Source organism: Eumetopias jubatus, unplaced genomic scaffold (assembly GCF_037043125.1).
Source record: "Eumetopias jubatus isolate StellerSeaLion01/CBP00866 unplaced genomic scaffold, mEumJub1_p1.0 scaffold_15, whole genome shotgun sequence".
Classification (NCBI taxonomy): Eukaryota; Metazoa; Chordata; class Mammalia; order Carnivora; family Otariidae; genus Eumetopias; species Eumetopias jubatus.
Window position 1 is genome coordinate 79,958,460 of NW_028274821.1, and position 22,918 is coordinate 79,981,377.

General features: G+C 45.9%; 1 protein-coding gene across 1 annotated transcript in view; it reads right to left on the reverse strand.

Moving 5' to 3' along the window:
* The window catches only part of BRINP1 (BMP/retinoic acid inducible neural specific 1), a 122,160-nt gene that overhangs the window by 56,103 nt on the left and 43,139 nt on the right, over positions 1–22,918 (reverse strand). The window contains exon 2 of the mRNA XM_028107894.2: positions 7,531–7,721. Coding sequence (XP_027963695.1) covers positions 7,531–7,721 — 191 coding nt within the window. The remainder of the gene's footprint in view (positions 1–7,530; positions 7,722–22,918) is intronic.

A 22,918-nucleotide genomic window follows, 5' to 3' on the forward strand; every position in this document is an offset into this window, starting at 1 on the left:
CACTAAGCCCTAGGAGGACGAGGATCATGGGAAGACTCTCAGTTGTCAAGTCCAACCTCTACCAATCCAGCATGTAGTTCTCACCAGCATCCTCTCCTTGAGGCTCAGTCTCTCCTTCTGTAAAATGATGGATTTGTCCTAGACACTCCTTTCCTCGTCCTGTTGTCTCTGCCTCATCCAGTTCCCCCCCCTTCATCCCCGTTTCCTATTCTCTCCTTCCTTCCTCTTTCCCTTTCTCTCCTTCTCCTGCTGTTGCCCTGTCCTAGACAGACAGATGAATGGACAGATGAATGGACAGATGAATGGATGGATGGCTAAAGAGGCAGATAGATGAGAGAGAGAGAGAGAGATGAGACATTCTTTAAAGACACATACGGATAGACAGGGAAAACCGGGTGACTAAAAAAGGGAAAAAACTAAATTGTCGGATGAGAGAAGTCAGACACCATCTACATTGACCAGGACCCTATCCCTTGCTCAAAGCCCAGTGCCTGGCATATAGTAGATAGTTATACTTAATACATCAATGTTTTTTAGTTCAATCAATAAATATTCTCATTACCTACACGAGCCAGGCACTGTGGTTCTGTGAGCACAATGCACAGACAGGAAGCTGCTTCTGGGGGGCGAGGGGAGGGAAGGTGGCAAGAAAGTCAGGCATAGGGAGGGAGATTAGAGAGGAAGAAGGAGAGTGTGGGGTGGAGAAAAAGAGAGCGAGAGGTGAATGCACAGACTCATATATTTTATTCCATTAAGTTTTCCTTCGTAACAGGTACACAGATTACTAACAGTACTAACTTCTGGTCCCTTTCATTTGGGATAACAAGATGTTTCATCAGAACTTCAGAAAGGGGAGTCCAGAAATGCCTACTAAACAGATGTGACCATTATACGTCATCTGGTTTCACCTTCTATTAACTGTGAACTCGGGGATGTTTCTTAACCTCTCTGTTCCTCAGTCTATTCGTTAACAAAATTAGGGGAAGAATGGCACCTACTCCATAGAGTGATTCAGAAGAATAAATTAATGAATACTTGTCAAGTCCCTACGGCAGGGTCCAGTTAGCTGTCGTCATCAAACTCATTTCAAGTCGTAGTAAAAAGCAGTCTCTGGAGCAGGACTGCCTGGTCTGCACCAGCTGTATGAAGAGTCACTCACTCTCCCCACGCTTCCATTTCTCCAGGTGCAAAACTGGGGGCAGGGCTGTCCTGGGATTACATTAGCCAACGGCAGAAAGTACCTGAACCCCGCCTGCCACATACATGGGCGTGTTAATGACCATTACTTGACTATTGTAAAGTATCAGCTGTATGAGATTTATCCTTCTATCTACTCAACCCAAGAAAATAGGATAGTCAGAGAACAATGTTGTCAATACTGTCTGAGGACAAAAGTCTGATCTCTAAGATCACCGAAATGTCTTCAGAATACTAATTACTTTTCAAGTTGAAGAGAAAAAAAAAAAAAAAAAAAAAACAATTTGCTTTCGGGAGGATAGTGACTATCCTAGGCAGGGCACACAGCCCTGACCCACAGACTAATTCCTGTGCCTCAGATCCCTCCATGACTGCTTCTAGAACTCAGTTCCATTGCTGTTCAGTTTAACACATGCAACCTCCAGTCTGTCTGTTCAGTGCCATGGCCCTCCATGAGTTCCAGCCAAACCATTCTTTCCATCTCCATGATTTATTCTTGCTGATTTTCCTCCCCTGGACCATCCTCAAACGTTTCTCTCTGCTTAGAATGACATTCTGGGAGCGCCTGGGTGGCTCAGTCGGTTAAGCGTCTGCCTTCGGCTCAGGTCATGATCCCAGAGTCCTGGGATCGAGCCCCGCATCGGGCTCCCTGCTCAGCGGGAGTCTGCTTCTCCCTCTCCCTCTGCCTGCCACTCTGCCTACTTGTGCTCTCTATCTCTCTGTCAAATAAATAAATAAAATTAAAAAAAAAAAAAAGAATGCCATTCTGTTCCTCTCCTATCTGACCGCTGAATTCCTATCCAGGTTTTGTCACTTTCTCTTACCCTTACTCCTCTGTCCTTGACCTGGCATACTCCTATACACTCCACAGAACCCAGTGAGCCATCATCTTTCTGGTGAGCTTGCCCAACCGTGCCCTCACCCCGACAGAAATGTAATCACCTTCCCTCTATGACTCTCTACCTCGTCCATTCAATTTAGCTAAGCATGCATGTGTTGAGGAGTTTGGCAGGCACTGGGGTGACAAATGGATAACATACTGTCCCTGTTTTAGAGTCACTGAGTGACTACAAGTATGCTGTCCAAGATGAGAGCCACCCATCAAATGTGGCTCTCGGGCACTTGAAATGTGTGTCCAGTCTAAATGGAGACGCACCATAGGTGTAAACTACACAGTAGATTTCCAACATCTGAAAACGTAAAAAATTGTATAAAATACTTCATTAAAAATTTATCCTGTTGATTACACATGGAAAAGCTAGTATTTGGAATATATTATGTTAAATAAAATATATTGTTAACATTGATTCTCCCCTTTTTCTTTTTACTTTTAAAGACGTGGTTGTGAGAAAAATCTAAAACGGCATATGTGGCTCACACTTGCATTTCTAGTGGACAATGCTGGCGCAGGGAGACAGAGATGCGAGAGGAGCATTTCAGGATACTAGATGGATAGCAAAGGGAGAAGGAGACAGAGAGTGGAATGTAGCCCAGAAAGAAGAGTGCCTGCATCCTTGCTAGGAAGGTGGACTACAAGACGCTGATGCTCTGGTCTCTCCAGCTGCATACCTCATCACTCTCTCCAGGTATGCTCCATCCTGCACAAGTGCGCCCTATTTTCTCATGGGGGGACTCTTATTTTCTTTCTTTTTTTCCCCCTTCCTGACTAACTTCTACTCTTCAGATGTCACCTAAGACAATACCTTCTCTGGGAAGCCTTCCCAGAATCCCCCACTCTTCCCTTAAACTAGATCAAGAGCTCTAACCACGTGCTCCCTATCTCTTTCATTTCTCTAATGCATCACCTCCCACATTTCCTGATGATTGCTTGCTTAATAGCCTGGCTCCCTCACTAGAGGAGAATCGCTGTGAGGGCAGGGAGGAGGTAAGAGGCCTCCCTCATTCCACTGTCATGTGCTTTGCAAATGATCCGAGTATTTGTGGATGAATGAATAGATATGGAAGTCAACCGAATCTACAATGTTCATTGAGTGACACATCTGCTTCAAGCACTAGACTGAAATCTCCCCATGAGAAAATTCATCATCATCAAAATTAACTTTTGGGTCCCACACGCTTAGATATGAGTTCAGAGTAAGACACTCATGTTTGCACTTTCCCGTGAAGTCTCACTGGTAAGGCAGGAGGACGTGATCTTCCGTCCTTCAGAATCCACGGTGACCTGAATAGACTTGGCTTAGAAAGGACACTATATACAGTTAGACAAAGAATTCCAGGAGGGTGGGTGATGGCCTGGTGGAGCAAGGACTCTATGGATTTTGTACTGTTCCCAGTGCTTCACCTAGGTCAGAAGAAGAAGAGATGTTCAGTTATTGTGGGATGGATGAATGGATGGATGGATGGACGGATGGGTGGATGGATGAATGGATGGATGGACAGATGGATGGAGGGAGGGATAGATGACTGAATGGCTAGGGGAGGGGTAAATGATTCAATATGTGAATATGTTAGAGAAGTTAGAGCCAGGAGGCAGAGGAAACAAATATTCCAAGTGTCAGCGCAGGTGCTCCATGGGGCCTGTGGAAGAGAAGGTGGAACAGGCACAGCTCCCTTCGGACTGAAAACTGGCAGAAGCAAACCTTAGATCAAGAGGGGTTAATGGGCTTCTTGCTGCATTATTAAGACTTAATTTCTTGTTTATTAAGAGAATGTTCTGTTTAGAGTTGCTTTCCCATTTGGGCATTCCTGCAAATTGCCTCTTCACCCCACATAGGCTTTTCCTCCATCTCTCTGTCCTCCAGGGGATTCGCATCTCTCTCTGCACCACTTCTTTCAGAGGGGAACAAAGTGGGACTCAGATACATAGGGGATGGGGATGAGGCGGCAGCAGATCACCAGACCTTGTGAGTGTAGAGGGGATACTGCTCCCGGGTGAGGGAAGGGGAGGTCCGGATTTGGGGTCCCCTGGGGCATCCCTCCCCCGTCCCTTCCGAGTTCCTGTGACTTTATTCTCAGCCTTTCTCTTAGCCTAGGGGAGCTTTCCCAAAATGCAGGGTGGGGAATAATGAATATACACAAAAACGTACACACAAGCACAAAAACATAAGCCCTTGTGCATAACCTGACATTCACGTAATTTACACGCATTCACATACATGTGCAACCTCACATATATACATATATTGTGCATCCTATCTATACGCAGGAGTCCCACGTGTATTCAGGAGTGCACTGCGGATGTATGTATGTCTACAAACAGATTGACTCACATCCTGGTCTGGGGAGGCGTCTACGCACATCTGTCTGCAGAGGTAGGCATGCAGTCCCATGCCTGCCAACTTAATCATACGTATCACACAGAAACCCAGGCTCCAAGGTGTTTCCTTCGGAGAGATGGAGGGAAACTGCTATCCCTATATTCCCATGTGTCATTCTAGATCCCCAATTCTCCCCCTTACCACCTCCCATGAGAAACATCATTCATATCAAGTCCATTATGAGTTCAATCAATTTCACCAAAAACTTGAGGAGCCCATGGAGTGGGCATGTGTCAGCCCTCCTGTTAGCTGCACTTCCTCTTTCTCGTTGCCTTTCCCTCCTCTTCTCTTTCCCTCAGGAGCCAAATACATGCATTAACTTGTCCTCCATGTGACAGTTTAGGATCATCTTTTGTTGTTTGAGCCTGACCTTAGGAACTCACCTGACACCTTGAACAGCTTATCAGAGCATTTCTTCCAAATGAACATGGTGTTCTTTGTAGGAAAAATTGCAGAGAATAACATGTTCTGCACCTCCTTGTATTTAGGCAGGAAAATGGGTATCCAGGTGGGAAAGTGAATTTCTCAATGTCTCCTATTCACCTAGTGAGTGGTCGCAATGGGCTCGAATCCCAAATCCTCAAGCTCCTTAGCCCCACAAAATTACAATAATTATAGCAAGAATAATGAAACACCACCAATGCGAGCAACAATCAGTTTGGTGCCCAACACTGTGCTCAGCACGTTTAATGCCACATTTTATTTAATTGTCGTAATATGCACTTCTATATATACAAGAGGAAACCAAGGCTTAGAGTAGGTGCCCCCTAACTGGCATGGACCAGGAGACAGGACTGGAACTAAGGCAGGTGAACTCCAGAGCCTGCCCTTCCATTCACTACAACTGACCCCATCCATCCCCTCCCCTTGCACGAGGAGGCTCTCAAGAAACACTTTTCCATGAATGAGTGAAATCATGATGGAAGAAGGACCCCATGTAGGGTCTGTCTGGCACACTGGTGTTCAATCAACAGTAAATCTCTTCCCCTTCCTGCTCCCCACTCCCCCATCTTGAGGACTGAAAGAACATTTAGGGCCTGCTGTCCAACACTGGAACTCAATCCAAAGCTCTGCATATTTTAAAATGTTGTGCTGTAAAAACAGAAGAGGAACAAGGCTCTGTGAATAATTCACCACTTCGCCTTGGAGAAATTAAAAATATATTTCACAGCCAAAGAAAGAGCTTTGTCATTTGGGATTTCCAGGGACTCAGACAGAATGAAGCTTCTAATTGAAGAACGGAATTGGTCGCGATATATTTTTCTTTCTTTTTTTTTTTATTCAAGTGAAATGGGAGGTGGAGAAGTTCAAAGAAAAAGGGGTACAGGTGGAAATGATTTCGTCTTCACTTTACAACAGAATGTGTACTGCATGGTTTAACATTCAGAGTCCTACTTAACTTAATATTTGACTAGCGGGGCACCTGGGTGGCTCAGTCGTGTAAGCGTCTGCCTTCGGCTCAGGTCATGATCCCAGAGTTCTGGGATGGAGCCCTGCATCGGGCTCCCTGCTCAGCGGGAAGCCTGCTTCTCCCTCTCCCCCTCCCCCTGCTTGTGTTCCCTCTCTCGCTGTGTCTCTCTCTGTCAAATAAATAAAATCTTTAAAAAAAAATATTTGACTAGCAACAGGTGACAAATACACAATGGTTGGTTGGTTTTAGAGTGGTTGGGGCAGGGGGAGTGAATGAATTGGTTAAAGAGATCCTGATGTTGAGTCAAAAAACAAAAAAATGCAGGCTTTGTGGACAGAAAACCCGAAGCTAAAAACCTAGGGTAAACTCTGTTTTGTTTTCTTTTGTTTTTCGTTTAAAAAATAGAACTAAAAACAGAAACAAGAGAAACCCTTAGCTTTGTCACTCACTAGCCATACCTCTAGCTAGACAGTGGAGATAATTGGTCTTAACTTGCAGATTTTAAGGACTACCGGCAACGGGCGAGGCTTAATGAGGGCAAACAATATACCAGCTTTTCTTATTGGGAGGATGGATGAATTTGCCCAACCAGCTTCTCCCTCGACACTCCCCACATCGTCAAATTCCTAATCTGGGCTTCCTCAAAGTGCATACTGTGTGCTCAGCCTCAAAAGCACGGCCACCTTCCGGGTCCCTTGCCGACTCCTGCCGAGCTAAAGAGCTGCTTCGCCCATGCTGCCTCCGGCTCATGGGGCTCACCTCTCCTCTCAAGGAGAAGATCGAACGTGATAATCATACCTCCATCCACCTGCCCTGCCTCCGTCAAGACACAAGTCTTGTTTAATCGGCAAGGGCCAAATCTAATGCAACCTAGCAGCTCTCTGAGTGGGAGACACGGGACTCCACCACCAAAGAGGCTGTCTCAGAATTTAGTGGCCCTGGTCATCGTGACAGAAAACTGATGTCCTAGGGAATGTAGCTTGTAATGTAAAATGATGCATGTAGGCAAGAACCAGAAGCGTCAAAATATGCTAGTTTCTACCATATCCCCCCTTTTTAAAAAATTTATATCTTCCCTTTTATCCTCTCCTCCTCTTCTTATTCCCTTAAAGATTGGTTGGACTTGATGGGGAGGGATGGGTAAGGCTAAGCAGGGCACAGCAATTAGTCAGCTTTCCTATTAACCTACTCCAAGCCCATATAAGATACAAACAATACCTTCCTTGTAAAATGATAACCTCAAGTTATCAGTCCCTCCAGCAGACTTAAATAAACAAAGGCAATTCTCGAAACAGCATCTGAAGCTTAATTATTTCCCCAGATTAGACCACATTCCAAAGGAACAAATACAATAATCAGATTAAGAATCCCTGACGCATTGAGCTAATTCCAAGGTGAAGCCACAAAAGTTAGTACTTCGCAAAAGTTAGTAAACTCGAGGTAGAGGGTCCCAGAGAAGGGCATCAAATGCTCTACGTTGACCGCAGCCACCAAGACAATTTGGCTCATCTGGCGATAGATGCTTTTGAGTGACATACAGTGGAAGAGAAGTTAGTTTGGCTTTGAGCCTAGGATACCCCGCCCTCCCCTCCAACCCAGGCCTAAAGTCATGAGAAGGCTCTGGCCCAGTGGCTGCCGACCTACCTCCCAAGGTGGCAGAGATGAGGAGGTGGGTGCCGTACTTTTTGATGATGGTATCGATGAACTGCTGAGTGGTGGGTCTCCTGCCAAGCAGGCGGATGCTCCTTTGAAACTCCGGCATGAGGGGCACTGGATGGCGGACCAAGTCTCTCCTCTCAATGGCTGTGTTCCTCACCTTCCAACGGGCAAACTCCCTGGGTAAGAGAGAGGAGCAAGATGCCTCGATTTACCACTTCTACCCCCAAGGCAGAGTCCACCCAACCATCCCATTCAGGCATCGCTCCTTAAGGTGACAAAGCAACAACGATTATTTTTAGTATTTGTCAAGTGATCTGGAGCCCTTAATTCTCTTCAACCAACACATATTTACTGAGCACTGTTCTCATCACCGGGATACTGTGGTGAGCCAGACAGACAGAGTCATGTTCTCATGTTGCTTACAGAGCATCAAGATACAAAAGTCATTGTTGCCTAGTTGCTTACCCATCTCTCCCACCAGACTGTGAATGACACCCCAGAGACAGGATCTTCTCTGGTACATGGTTCCTGTTACATGGCAGGACTCCTAAGAATGCCACCTGGATGAATAAACAAATGAGTGGATGGATGGAAGGAAGGAAGGGAGGGAGAGGGGGAGCAGAGGAAGGCTATTCATCGCAGGGAAGACCTAAAGCACAAAGCAAGTTGAGACCTAAGGCACAAAGCAGGTTGAGACCTAGAGCCAGCTCTAGGGCAATTCAAAAATCAAATAATTAGCCCAGAGCTTGTTTGATTCATAATTTTAACATGTACTCAGTGAACATTTACCATTTGGAAAAAAATAAGGCTATACCGTGAAGACCATGTGGGAGAATTTCCATTCTTCACTAACGATGGAAGGGATCAAGACTGAAGACCTTCAACCCGGGAGTCTAGCTTGGGAACTCACTCTGCCTCTTGCAAACTATGCGGGGCCATCCTGAGCAAAGCTTGTCACTTGTCCGGACTTACAACTCCTTATCTATGAAATCCAATTAATACTATCTCCTTCTCATTGCTGGTGCACAGATTACAGGAAGCATTGGGTGTGACAACACCTTTGGAAACTGCCAGGTACTAATCCAATGTGAAAGAGAGTTTTATAACTTTATATCCTCACAAATTCCCAGACAAGAAAATCATTAAAAGTTCATGGGCAATGAGCAATGAACATGTAAACCGAATACAAGTAGAAATTTGAAGGGCCTTGGTTCAGGTTGCTTTTGCTTTATGACCGCTGTTCCTACCAAAGATGAAGCTCCTTCTGGAACAACCAGCTCTCCGGTCTGCCTGAATTACAAGCCCCAAGACCCTTGAGAAAAATAGCCTAGCCAAGAGGACGGGAAGGTCAGCCTAGATAAATGATAGGAACCAGAGTTTAATGAAAAGGTCTCCCTCTCCTGCCACAAGATGGGAGAGATGAATGAAGGGGGGGGGCATGGAGCAAGGAGAAGCAGAACAAGGGAGGAATCACCCCGGAATATGCCCCTGTAATTCAGCGGTGGAGTCTGACCCCCCGACGCGGAGGAACGTGGGTCTGAAAAAATGCTTTCAAATTGGAATACATTTCCAAGACTCAGAGCTTATGGTCTGTGTCTGCTTATGGAGTCTCTGTTCGTAATTCTTAACACCGCTGAAATTCTAAACCAAGTCAGCTCAGTACATTGCACATCATCGGTATTAAGTTAATCAGCTGCACTCAAGGAACCCTTGCAGGCAGCAGCCAGGAAGCGCAAACTCTGATGTCTACGGGAGCGGGGTGGACACTTCCCAGGCCCGCGCCCTGAAGAAGCTCACGGTCCGGGAGGAAAGACAAGATGTTTCCAGTCTGCTGTCAATCCAGGACTAGAGGACACAGAAGAGCCCAGACCTCTCAGGGCTCCAGGGGAAGCTTCAGAGAAGAGGTCATAGCTGAACTACAGTTCTGAAGTCCACGTGGGCTTTAAATAGAAATGTGGTGGAGAACAGCTCTCCCCATGGAAGAAAGGGCAGGAGCACAGTGGGTGGGGGGGATGGGCCACGAGACCCGGGAAGAGCCGAACAGGAAGGAAGGGGAAGGACAAGAGGGAGCAAGTGGGACAGAGGGAGGGAACTTGCGAGCCAGCAAGAGCCTGTGACATGACTCCCAGGACCCCCACGCCCCGGTGTTCACACCCCTGTGTAACCAGGCCCCTCTGCTTAAGTGTGGGCAGGAAGGCACCCAGCGACTTGCTTCTAATGGATGGAATGGGGAAGTGATGGAACGATCCTTCCAGGATTCATTTACAAAAGATTTCGACTTCCGTTTTGCCTGCCCTGGGTGTGTGTGTCTCTCTCTCAGTTTCTCTCTTGCTCCCTCTGGCTCTCCCTCCCTGGTGTGAGATGCTCTAGGGAGAGATCCACATGGCCAGGAACCGAGGGAAGCCTCCGGCCAGCAGCTTCCAAGGCACTGGGACTCAGAAGGCCCTGAGTCCTAACAGTCACCGCATGGGTGAGCTGGGAGGCAGACCCTTCCCAGCTGAGCCTTGAACCCAATAACCACAGCCTGGAGATGGAGAGAGCCGGGGTGCCCAGCAAAGCCACACCCAGGTGCCCAGTCCACAGAAACCGTGAGCAAATAGATGCTGTTATATTAAGCCACCAAGTTATGGGGGTAATTTGCTATTCAGCAAGAGATGACCAATAAAAGGCAATGAGGATCATCAGATATTTCTGAGGAAAAGAGTCTTTCCTCATCAGTTTATCCCTGAAACTTATAAAATTACATATAAATGTAATTATGAAATTATGTATGTGCATAGAAAATACTCATACTTCAATGTAACAGACACAGATATATAATCACTTTGGTTTATAACTTATGACCTTGGATTACTAATTTTTTTTCGTGTGACCACGACGACTACATTCCTCAAAACCAACGTGCATTTTCACAGAGAGGTTAAGTAATGTGTCAAAAGTCACACAGCTAGATAGTGGTAGAGCTGGGAGGAGAAAACTGGTATGCTGATTCTTATATCAGTCTTTTAATATAGATACTGAGACGTAAAATGTAAAAGCCATAGAATCAGGTAATGCCACCCCCATGATCAAATTACAAGCCCAAGACTCAATTCTTTCCCTCCCTCCCTTCCTCTTTCTTTATTCCCACAGCCTCTACAGTCTTTCTGATGCCCACCAGCTACCCAGCCAGGGCCTGCCATTGGGTTTCTTCCTTGAAGACATTAGGCAGCTGATGCTGAGTCCCCAGCTCCTTCTTCACAGCATGGGCACAAGGCCTAAGTGGGGAGATGCGCTGACCTGCTAAGCACACAGCCGGGGACTTGGGAAGAGCTCAGTAACTCTGTGTGTGTGTGTGTGTGTGTGTGTGTGTGTGTGTGTGTGTGAGAGATTAGGAAGCACTGACTCAGCGCCAAGCACCTGTTGTTCAGCACCACAGGGCTCCCGATCCTAAGGAAGTCTTCCATCTTCGTGGCCAAAAGTGCATGTTTAGGAAAGCTATGAAACCATGCTGTGCTATTTACAATGGTCATTTTAGTCAAAGAAAGAGTCCCTGCCCCAATCTGTAAGAGGGGCAGGGGTGGGAGTGGGGGTGGCAAAGAATTCTCTTGTACCCGTTCCGTCTTGATGGGAAGATAGGATTTGGCCAAAGAGAGGGAGAGGCTGTTTCGGGAAGGATGAACTCCTTGTGCACAAATGGGGGATAAGGCAGTTGAAGAGAGAGGGGTGTGTGTGCGCATGTGTGTGAGGGAGGTAAATGATAAGAGGTAAAGACAGAGAGGTTGTCAGTGACCCCATGATGAAGGGCCTTGTGTGCCTAATCACGTTACTTGATTTCAGTGTCTAAACTCTGTTCTGAGTGGCCAACAATCCAGACTAAAAATATGCAAAGAATGGATTTATGTAACTTTGTGGCCATTGTAGAGATGCTGAAGCAAAGACAGTAAGAGTTACAGGATTCTAAAATGTTATACTGTTTACCAAAGTCCCCTAAGTGAAAGGGCTTCCCAGCACGTAGACCTATTCAGAAGGAGGTTTAAACAACACTGGAGCTGAAACAGTTGACTTCTGTTTTCAAAATTTGGGCACCTACTGTTTTTCCAGATCTGAGGTTATAGCAGCAAACAAATTAGCCGATATCAAGGAGCTTAAACTCCGGTGAGAGCACACTGATCATAAAGAGCCAAATCGGTAACAAGCCAGGCGGCGGTGGGGAAGTGCTGTGAAGACAAATAAAACGGAGGAAGGCAGTCGGGATGCCCAGGGGTAGGGTGAGGTTGCGGTTATAGAGACAGCCTTCTTGATATGATGACATGAAAGGAGAGACCTGAAGAAAATGAGGAAGAGGACACGGGGCCACCGGTAGAAGGGTATTCAAGAAGAAGGAAGAGCAGGTGCAAAGGTCCAGAGGTAGGACTGTTTGCCAGGTTTGGGGAGCACCAAGGAGGCAGTCCTAGATGAGCCAATAAGTAGAGGAGAGGAGATAAAAGGAAGGGTGGGAAGAAAAAAATAACATTAAAATGTAGGATGGAGTGGGCATAGATCTTGAAAGGCTATGTTGGATTTGGTAAAGATGTCCTATTTTTAAATTCCAAGTACTGTATACAGTCAAAAGAAGGTTTTCGGCAATGACACAATCTATGTGCTAAAAGAGGATCTAGAGAGTCTGTCACAGCTACTCAACTGTGTCCTTGCAGTGTGAGCAGCCATAGACAATACATAAACATGGGAGTATAGCTGCGTTCCAATAAAACTTTATTTATAAAAGCAGGTGGTGGGCCGGATTTGGCCCCCAGGAAGTATGGCGCCTATTCTGAAAGCATCACTATGACTCCTTTGGTAGAAGTCATCAAATCCAACCCACTCAATTCATGGATGGGAAAACTGAATTTTAGAGACATTAAGTTATTTGCCCAAGATCAAAGAGCAAATGACTTGCAGGGCTGAAATGAGAGCCCAGGGCTCGTGACTCCAAGTGCAGTGCCCTTTCCACTGCAATAAGCCACCTTAAAAAGAGAGAGAGACAGAAGAGAGAAAAGAAAGTGAGAAAGCCTTGCTTGTCATGTTGTCTAACTGCTCTGCTGGCCCAGGAACAATTTCATGTAAGTTCTCAGTGAACTGAGCACAACATAAAATACATCTTTCCTTCTGAGCCCACAGAGCAAGCAAATTCCCCTTGGAGGAGAAGGCAGAACTCACAGTGGCACAGGATCCGTGGAATACGCTTATGCTCAATTAAGCATCTCAGCGGGGCAGGCAAACCAATTAGACTGAGATTAAAAAAGGACCCTGGATGGAAGGCATGGGGTTGCTGCAGCAAGGCTCATCCCACTGGGGGAGCGGGAGGTGGAGGGGTGGGTGACAGCGAGGGCAGGGATGGATGAAGACCGAGGCCAGCACTGTAGGTTTGAGACGAGGCTGGAGAGAAAACTACAAGGTGAAGGCTCTCTTATCAGAGCAGAGGGTTGCCTTTCTGGGACTCCTCCCTCGTCCTGCCCTCTCTCTACACACACACACACACACACACACTCTCTCTCTCTCTCTCTCTCTCTCTCTCCCTCTCTCTCTCTCCCTCCCTCTCTCTCTCTCTCTCTCTCTCTCTCTCGGATGCACACACTGAGGACAAAGGGCTGTGGAGCAGGCAGGAGACCCTTCTCTGTGCCCTTGGGAAGGTGTTTAGTCTCCTGGGAAAGAAGCTGATTGTATTAGATGATCTTCAGCCCTGCGTCTCTCAGCCTGGGCGCTGGAGGTGGAAACCCCGAATTAAAACCTAACTCTGCCACCAATTAGCTGTGAAATTGTGAACGAGTTCGCTTACTCTATAAAGCTTAGATGTCATCCCGGGGAAGCACATCTCCCATAGAGGGGTCGGTTCAGCATCGTATTAAGAACATTTAGAAGGAGCCCTCCATAAACTGTAAAAGTTATTGTCCATATTGTCACTGCTGTTCTGGTTTTGGGAGAGGCCCCAGTGGGAAGCTGGGTGACAGTGGGTGGAGGGTGGGGTGGGTGAGGGGAGGAAACAATCATGCTCTTTTTAAAGTTACCGGTAGGGCGAACTTCTGGGATAGGCAAGATCTGATCCTCGTGAATCTGTTAGGAGCAGTGCGTCTGAATTTAAGAAAGAGAACAGCAGTTTATAAGCTGCTGCAAGGCAGGCAGGCAGTTTCCTTATACCAGCGATAAAGACTGAAACCAGGCCACCTTGCCTCATTGTGCTGAGAGGTTAATGAAACCAGGATCAGAAAACTCTTTGTCAATCACAACAGGGTGTGGACTGTTGTAAGCTGCTGTTGGTGTTTTTCTATTATTATTACTTGCAGAGGGCCACTCATAATGATGTTTCAACTGCATAAAATTTTCCTTTTCATTTCCCCCTCTATAAAATGGCATCACCATTTTCAGTTCTCGGGGTTGTGAGGAGAGCACCATCTATGATTACGTGTGAGTCTCCTCCAACGTCTTCTAGAAAATCAAGGCTACTGAGGACCTCTGAAGAAGTGAAGGGTTGCTTTACTCTTCTTTATAGAGTATGTTTTGCAGCTTGTGTTTTTTGTTTTTGTTTTTAAGCAGACTCCATGCCCAGCTTGAACTCACGACCCTGAGATCAAGACCTGAGCCGAGATCAAGAGTTGGACGCTTAACCGACTGAGCTACCCAGGCGCCCCTTGTTTTTTTGTTTGTTTTGTTTTGTTTTGTTTTTTACTTGAATCTGATTTCATAGCAGAAATGGACGAGGTCGTTTTCAAAAACATATACCATAGAGACTTCAAAATACAGAAAAAATGGAAAAACAAAGGGAAGACAATATTTTATTTGGAAGTTAAAATTCGTACACAGACTTAACTCTATAGACATTGTCCTGAACGCTTCATACAGGTGGACTGCAAATGTCTCTGAGCTTCCCTGCAGCCAAAGCAAAAGGGGAATCACAGCCCAAAGAGCCAGAGAGTCAAGAAGATAACAGAGCAGTTGTTAAAAGCTGTGAAAGAAACACACATTTCCCAGAGGCTACAATAAGACACAAACATCTCCCAGGGTTTCTCATAAAGAGATGGATGTAGTCGATGCTTGTTGGTGATCTACCAACGCCTATTTGGCTCCAGGTAGCCGAGTGCATTTGCCAGAAACATCATTCGGTAAAGCAATTCCATGAGAGTCAAGCATGTTACAGTCTAAATATGTGGCTCTCTAGTGTTCTGACTTAATCCAGGGTTACATTTTAGAATATTCTATAGACACTGACCGCCGATAAAGGTTTGTGGATAGCATAACTGATTAGGGTGTTTATCCCTGGGTGGCTAATCCTATTGGTTGTATTAACTCATCATTTGGAAGTCGAATAAAAACAAGGCTCTGAGTGTCTGGGTGGTGGGGGGTGGAGGGATCTGGGACCACTGTTAGCAGTAAATTGTCCCCAGAGATGAGCAAGGCGAACGGCAGAGGAGGAGGGTGAGGAGAAGAAGTCACTGAACCAGAGAGCGAGCAAGCACGAGCGCATTTCTCCTGCCTGCTCTTCCCACCCAGTCTCCCCCCGCGGGCTCCCCAGCCACCTCCCCAGCCACCTTGATCTCGAATTAGAAAACAAGGATGTTTTATCACACACCCTGCTTAGAGCCACCTCAGGGAAAGGTGAAACCAAGGGCAGATGTGAAATGGAAAGGATGCCTCTTAACAACTAGGGTGCCGGGGACAAATCCCCCACCGTCTCCCTGCCCCAGAACAGAAGCGAGGGGGCAGCTGAGGAATCAGGGCAGCAAGTGGATCTCCGGGGCAGCTCGGTGCCAGAGGCGTGAGGACAGGAAGAGCAGGAAAAAAGTCGCTGAAAACATGATTGCGAACAGGTTCGTTTTAATTACAAGACACCGACTTAACGGTGGAGGATAAAATAATCCTTGCTTATGATGTGTATACAAGCCTTTTTGCTTTCCAGATGTGTTCACCTAAGTAATGGCATTTTTATGTTTATACCAACTCAGTAGCAGTTCTGAAGGCTCTTCTGGGAATCAAGTTCAGAGAAACCAGGAGAAGCATCTTGGAATGGGGCTCCAGGCTTCTCATGGAGGAGAAACTTGAGAAGAATAGAAACAAAACGAGCACATCAGAATGGCCCCAGTTTTATTTGAAGGGACCTTTCCCTAAAAAGCAAGTGCGGTTCTTCGTGGAGCCCTGTTACTGAGGGCGGGGGTGCAGTGGGGGTTAGGGGCATCCACGGTGGGTGAAAGCAGCTTAAATGCACTTGCTTTATGTCCTCCAAGTGGCTCATCTATTTCCTGAGATGCCCTCGATTACCTGAGCCATCTCTTTGCCAAAACATCAGAATGGAACAGCTTTGGGAGCATCAACCAAGGATATTCCTGTCATTTCGCAAATGAAGCGACTAAAGGACATGAGAAAAAGGACCTGCCGAAAGCCACACACCATTGGTGGCAGGAGGGACTCGAATCTGGGTCTCTGATCTCAGATTCAGCGTCTTCTGTCCTGATCCACTGCCCCGGCCCACCACCTCCACTGTGTGGGGTCTATAGGACACTATAGGTCCTTTACAAAGCTCTGCCATCATGCACATTATCCTTCCAACAACCTGGAAGAGGGGTAGAACTGCCATCACCATCAGGAGTGGGGAAAACTAAGGCCCAGGCTGGTGGGCAGAGCAAACCCATGCCAGAGCTGGGACAGAAACTCCAGTGGCATGAGGCCTTAGGGTCCTCCCTGCTTCTTCCTGCTTCCCCGTCCTCTGCCCCCTCAGGCATCACCACGCCAGTGGAGGACAGGTGTACACGCTCCCAAGCCACCTTGCTGATGCTCTGCAGGAGAACGGGATCTCAGGGGAAAGCCAACAGCTCATTCCACGGAGCACCAGCAAAAGGGCCCCAGAGCAGGTCTGTTCTGAACATGTGATGGCATCTGGAGGAAGCACAGACTTCAGGGTCAGAAAGCCCGGGCTCTGAATGAGCATGAAGCCATTCATCAGCTGAGCGAGTCTTTGCAAATTCCTCAGCCTCTCTGAGCTGCTATTGGTGCAAGAGGAATTCTAGTACTTACCTTGCAGGGTTGCTGGAAGGATTAAGCATAATGAATGCAATTAATCTGGCAGTAGTAGCTACTCAATAAATGTTAGCTATTTATCCTTTGGCGAGGCATTCTAAAAGGGGAGTTTGTCGCATAACACATAACTTTTAATGGATATTTTAAATGATCTTAATATGCTCATAGGCTCCAGGGATTATGCAAACTGCATATAAATAAAATATTTAAAATTCTGTTTACTCAATTTGTCTCTCTGCTTACTTCCAAAGCATCTATTGTGAAAGCATGACTCATAACTAAATATAGATTAATAAAAGTTTGGAGCAGCAATTATTCTCCAATTATCATAAATCCCATTAAACATTGCAATTATATGAATTTTCTCTTTCAGTCCACAAAATTTGAGAGCTCCAAGGGACCACGGAGAACGTCTTCGTATATGGCCTTCAATTTTTAGATGGAAACCTGGAGAGTCTGAGAGGGGAGATAATTTTCTGGGGCCACACATCAGTGGCAGAACTGGGTTTTCAAATCCAGGTCTCGCACTGCCAGACCTCTGCTCACTGCCTTCTGCCGTGGTGCATATTTTTAGGAGAAGAAAAATGAACAACTTCCCCAGCGAGTAATACTGCATTTAATTGCCAGTTGCTTCCTTGTTAAAATATTTTGGTTTGGTGAGCATGATGCCATCTCAGAGCCTTCCCCAAACCCACATTCCCAGCGAGGTCCTTCTTTTGTTTCCCTATATAGAAAAAGGTTCCCTGTCCTTATTTTAAACTAGTTAAGAAAGATCTCTTTCGTCAACTCATTCAACACACATTCACTGAGTTTCTGGTTCTATATCAAGAACTGGGGATCTGGGACGCCTGGGTGGGCGTCTGCCTTCAGCTTGGGTCATGGTCCCAGGGTCCTGGGATCAAGCCCCTAGTTGAGTCGGGCTCCCTGCTCAGCGGGAGCCTGCTTCTCCCTCTCCCTCTGCTTGCTGCTCCCTCTGCTTGTGTTCTCTCTCTCAATCTCTGCCAAAGGAATGGATAAAATCTTAAGGAAAAAAAAAAAGAAAAAGAATTGGGGATCTAAAACCTTCCCTGATTCAACTTAGATGTACCAAAGTCCTCAAAAAAGATTTGACTCAGAGGTCAGTAAACTGTGACCCACAGACCAAATCTGTCACACCGCCTGTTTTGTAAATAAAATTTTATTGGGACACAGTGATGTTCATTTGTTTGTGAATTATCTGCGGCTGTTTTCAGACAATGTGACAGAGTTTAGCCGCTTCAACAGAGACCACAAGGCCCACAAAGTCTAAAATATTGACTATTTACTGTTTGGCCTTTACAGAAAAAGTTTGCGGACCCTGATTTAACCCATTGACTTGGCCAGTCAAATAACATATTTTTAAGGAAATAATCAAGGAGGCCAGATCAAAGATTTATAGATTGAGCTACTCCAACAGATAGATCAGTAAATTCTGTGTGTGTATATGTGTATGTGTGTACGTGTGTTTGACAAGATTCCCTGACCCCTAAAACTATTTTTAAACTCTGGGCCAAACAAAGCAAATTAGAAAACAAGGATGTTTTATCACACACCCTGCTTGGAGCACCTTTAAACCTAGACAACAAAGTCATTATTTAAATACAAATTAGATGGAACTGACTTAAAAAAAAAAATGCCCAGATCACAACTGAGTTAAGAAAATAAACATGTTTCAAGTGGAATTTATGATTTGATGATCAAATAAGGTAATTGACTTGAAGTATGCAATGATAAAAAAAAAAACAAAAAACAAACCCACACCATCTGGGAAGGTCAAAGGCATTCCCAGAGGTACCTGATTGCCCAAGCACCACAAGAAGGCAGACCCCACCACTTTTCCTGGTTGTTGGAACCCGATGAGTTGTAATGCCATGAAAACCTGGCTCTGAGGGCTCTAATTTACAGACGAGGGAGAGCTGACAGCACGATAAAGCCCCACTCGATACAGCAAGCTCTCTCTGACTGATAGAACTAATCAGAAGAGAACAGGTCACCCTGAGAATTAAGGAGGCTCCTGTCTGTAGCCATCAAAGCAGAATTTGAATAACTGATTGACAGAGATGCTTATAGGAGGGATTCAAAACCTACAAGGTGGCTGAAAAGTGGTGTTGTTGTATTTCCCGGACTAGGCGGCCCGAGGAGTTTCAAGAAGAGAACAATGTGTTTGCAAGGTTAGGAACTGTCTTCTGGATGCCCAGCTGAACTAGAAATGGTTCAGTCTGGAACCAGTAATGTTGTAACCACTGATAGGTATGTTAGTCTCACATAACCACCGGGATGACAGGTGACAGATCCGGAAGACATTACCTACTTAGTTGTTTTTGTTTTTGGTTTAGCTCTGAGTTAAGTTGGATGATACTTCAAAACACACTGAGGGGTGCCAAACCCCTGGTCTCTCTCATAGCTACCCCTACGCTCTAAATTTGAATTCTATTCTTTCCTCTAAAGCACATAAAAAATAGTTCTTCTTCATCAAATGATACTTCGGTTCTTTTTTGGTGTCCCCACAAGCAACTAACAAATGTTATTTTTCCTGGGGATAAAGGCATTTCAATGGCCACCTCCTCTGAAAGCATAGCGACCATTCTTCTGCAAGCTCACTTGGCACTTTCCAAAAGAGCCTCACCCCCCCTCCTCTTGTATGCAGATGCTTATCCACCTACATCGATAGACTCAGCCATGAGTAATATCTATTTTCCAATATTGGACATGCTTGATTCTTCAGATCCATATGCCTAAGCATAAATAATATTGGCCACCTCATATGAGCCAGGTGCTTTGCATTAATGCTCACACCATCTGGGAAGTAGTTAGGACCATCCCCATTTTACAGATAAAGAACAGCAGGTTCAAAAACCTCAATGTGGGTTTAACATTATGTGCACACCGGATCTGATTTACACTTTTCAACTCAAGATCCTGTCTAGCAAGCTAACTACCCACTGTGAACCTCAAGTCTGTGAATTTATATAAACTGTTCCTAAACCACCTTGCAATTCTTACCTCCCTCCTGCATTTTCAGCAAGGTGCTGCCAATATTTTGGCTTCCTTCAAGGCTGACAGTGGGTCTGGGGGAACAGGCATGGGGTTTCGAGCAAAGGCATCATAACTCTACTCTCTACCACAGTAAGTTGGATCAGCATAAACAGTAATGAATTTGGTTTGGATTTCACTTTCCTCATCTGTAAAATGGACAGCTGGACTGGATTTGTGGCCTCCCAATTTTCGTTTAGACATGAAACGTTTGCTTCGTTAATTCATTCTTTCAAGTAAGTTTTTGCCCTTTTGCTCGTTTGGGAACATCTACCAGGATTCAGTCTCTATTTTAGGTGCTGGGGTTACAGAAGTGAACAATACAGACCAAGAACTTGCATTTTTCTGGAGAAAACAGATGACAATATTCCAATAAATCTCTTGCCCAATAGGTGAGTTATATGTAAGTAGAACTTCTCTGGGGATGAGATGGTTGCAGAACCCTGTCTCTCACCTCACCATCCTACCCTTCAGGCTAGGGAGCCCAATTTGAAAACTTTCAGACTCAGATTCTATTGGTGCTTTGTGAAGTGAGGTCCACAGGCCACCTGCATCATAATTTGGTGGGAATCCATGTTAAGATCCAGAAATAAGGGGCACGTAGGTGGCTCAGTCGGTTAAGCATCTGATTCTTGGTTTTGGCTCAGGTCATGATCTCAGGGTCCTGAGATCCAGCCCCAGGTCAGGCTCCACACTCTTCGGGGAGTCTGTTTGAGATTTTTTCCCCTTTCCCTCTCTCTCCCCCTCTGCGCCTCTCCCCACTCGCGTGTGCTCTCTCTCTCGCTCTCTCTCTCAAATAAATAAATAAAATCTTTAAAAAAAAATACAGAAACAGGAGCTCACTTAAACTTAGCAAATCAGAGTCTCTGCCTTTGCCTTTTTAACAAACCCCCGGGGGACATTTCTAGAGTAAAACAGAGAACCCCAGGACTGAAGAGACATCTGAGGTGTCCTCTACCTTGGACTACTTTCTCTTCCATTCCCTTCCAGCAAACTGCTTTTCAACGTACCAGAAGGTGACTTCTAGAGGAAACTTTCTCTGCCCTAGCCAGCTCTGGGCCCCCAGACCAGTGAACACAGTGAATACAGACACACTTGTGTGATGATTTCACTGTCATCCCCTCCACTAGAGAGTAACCTCCATGGGGCAGAGACTGTTTCTATTTTGTTCAGTTCTAGGACATTCCTGGAACTTATAAAGTGCCCAATAAATAATTCTTAAATAAATTAAAGCAGTATGAATGAGTTGATGAATGGCTCTCTCCTTTCCAACACTGAGAAGCTCATGTTTTTAGGCACCCCCCCGACGATCAGACCATTCCGCTGCCAAAACTCCCCCCACCCCATCCCCAGAGGCTGGCAAGTTACCTTAGGACTCTTTTTCCAAATTGTCCAAGTCTTAGTGACTTCCTGTTTCTATTTATTACTGCGACCCGTCCCAGGCGTAGGCAGAGGTGACAATGAAAGCCTCAGAAGGGGGGAATTTTGGAATTAACCCTTAACACCCTTGTGCTTTCATGTTTCCATTGTCCAATCAGGAGCACAATTAATAAGTCCAGAGAAAGAACTCTTGAGATGAAATAAAACAAGATTCTTAGCCATAGTAAAAATGCTACCCACTTGGTTCTCCCGCCTCTGCAATTCTTCCACATACCACAGCCAGAATTGCCTTCTAGAATGGTGGGTTTGGCTCATGCCACCTCCTCTGCTTTGTCGGGAAGCCATCAATGAGTCCCCATTGCCTACCAAATACATAGGAAACGCTCCGGATTCCTACTCAAGATGCCTCATGACCAGAGTCAAACTTCAGATGCCCGGGTCCCTCCTCTGCCACTCTGTCCTTATTCCAGTCAAATGTAACTGCTCGGTGGTCCCATTCATAATTACTATCACCCACCTTCCCCTCTCCCCTACATTTTTATGAACATTCAGAGACTAATCACTCCCTAAAGTGTAGCCCAGACCTCTTAATTCTGAGTAGAATGCCTTTCACGGCCTGTCCTGCCTCCTTATTTTCGCCAGCTTCTTCTTGACTCCTAATCTACCCCCCAGTCCCGGCGAGTACACAGGTTTATTCTTCTTCTTCCTTTTTTTTTTTTTTAGGTTTATTCTTTATGAAGCTCAATCAAATATACAAACCCACTCTGACCTCCAGGCATTCTTACTCATCAATAGCACTTTGCCCTTCTCCAATCAAAACAAAATTGCCTGTTTACTACTTCTTTCTGTCTCCCTTGTATGATTCATTCTGCATGAGAATGGGGTGGGGCGAGAGAAAGGATGCCTGTTCAGCGTACTCTTAGCACCTAGCTCCAGGCCTGGTATGTAGTAGGTTCTGAAATTTTTGAGACGAGAATGACCGTGTCTCTCTCATCACAATCAGTTGACTCCAAGACTTCCTGTCTATTCATTCCTCCCACCAATATTGTTTTAAAACACCTACTATGTTCAAGGCAGGCTTCTAAATGCAGGACACAGCAGTGAAAAGGACAGGCAAAGTGTTGCTCTTGTCAAGCTCCCATTCTCCTAGGAGAACCAGTCAGTAAACAAACTGATGGTTTATGCCATGAAATGCCAGATAGTGGTGAGTCTCGAGGAAAAATAAAACAAGGTAAGGGGACAGAAACTGACAGGGGTAGAGAAGGCATACTTCTATATGCGGGCAGTGGAAGCTTCTGTAATGAAGCGAAACCCAGAGACCTAGGGAAGGTCAAGGAGGCTGAGACCTGTCCCAGGCAAAGGGGAAAGCAAATGCCCAAAGCTGTGAGAACTGAGAGTATTTGAAAAAGTGACAGAAAGACAGTGTGGAGAGGTCCCGCGGGGAGAGGTAGCAGGGGCCACATGAAGGAGGTCACGGGGGGCCGTCGTGGGACTTAGGGTTTCTTATTAAGGGCAATGAAAAGCCACCAGAGGGATCTAAGAAGCGAGACAGAATAGGAGTCAGGTTTCAGAAAGGTTGGTCTGCTGCTTTGTGAAGAAGAGTGGAAGGTGGGGCGTGACACAGTTGGAGACAGAGATGCCACGAGGTGGCCACGGCAGGGGTCCAGATGAACGCTCCCAGGGGCCTGGAGGAGGCCGGTACGGGTCAGGTGGGCAAGAATAGCGGAGATGCATGCTGTCAGTGAAATCCATAGCCATCTGTGGGTGGAGGGTGTGAAAGGAAAATGAGAATCCTAGATGCTTCCGGCTTGGGGTACAAATAAGTGGGTCAGATGAAAATGGGACTATTGGTGGAGGAACACCTTTGAAAGAAGAAACCAAGAATTCAGACTTTGATATGACACATTAAAGAAGG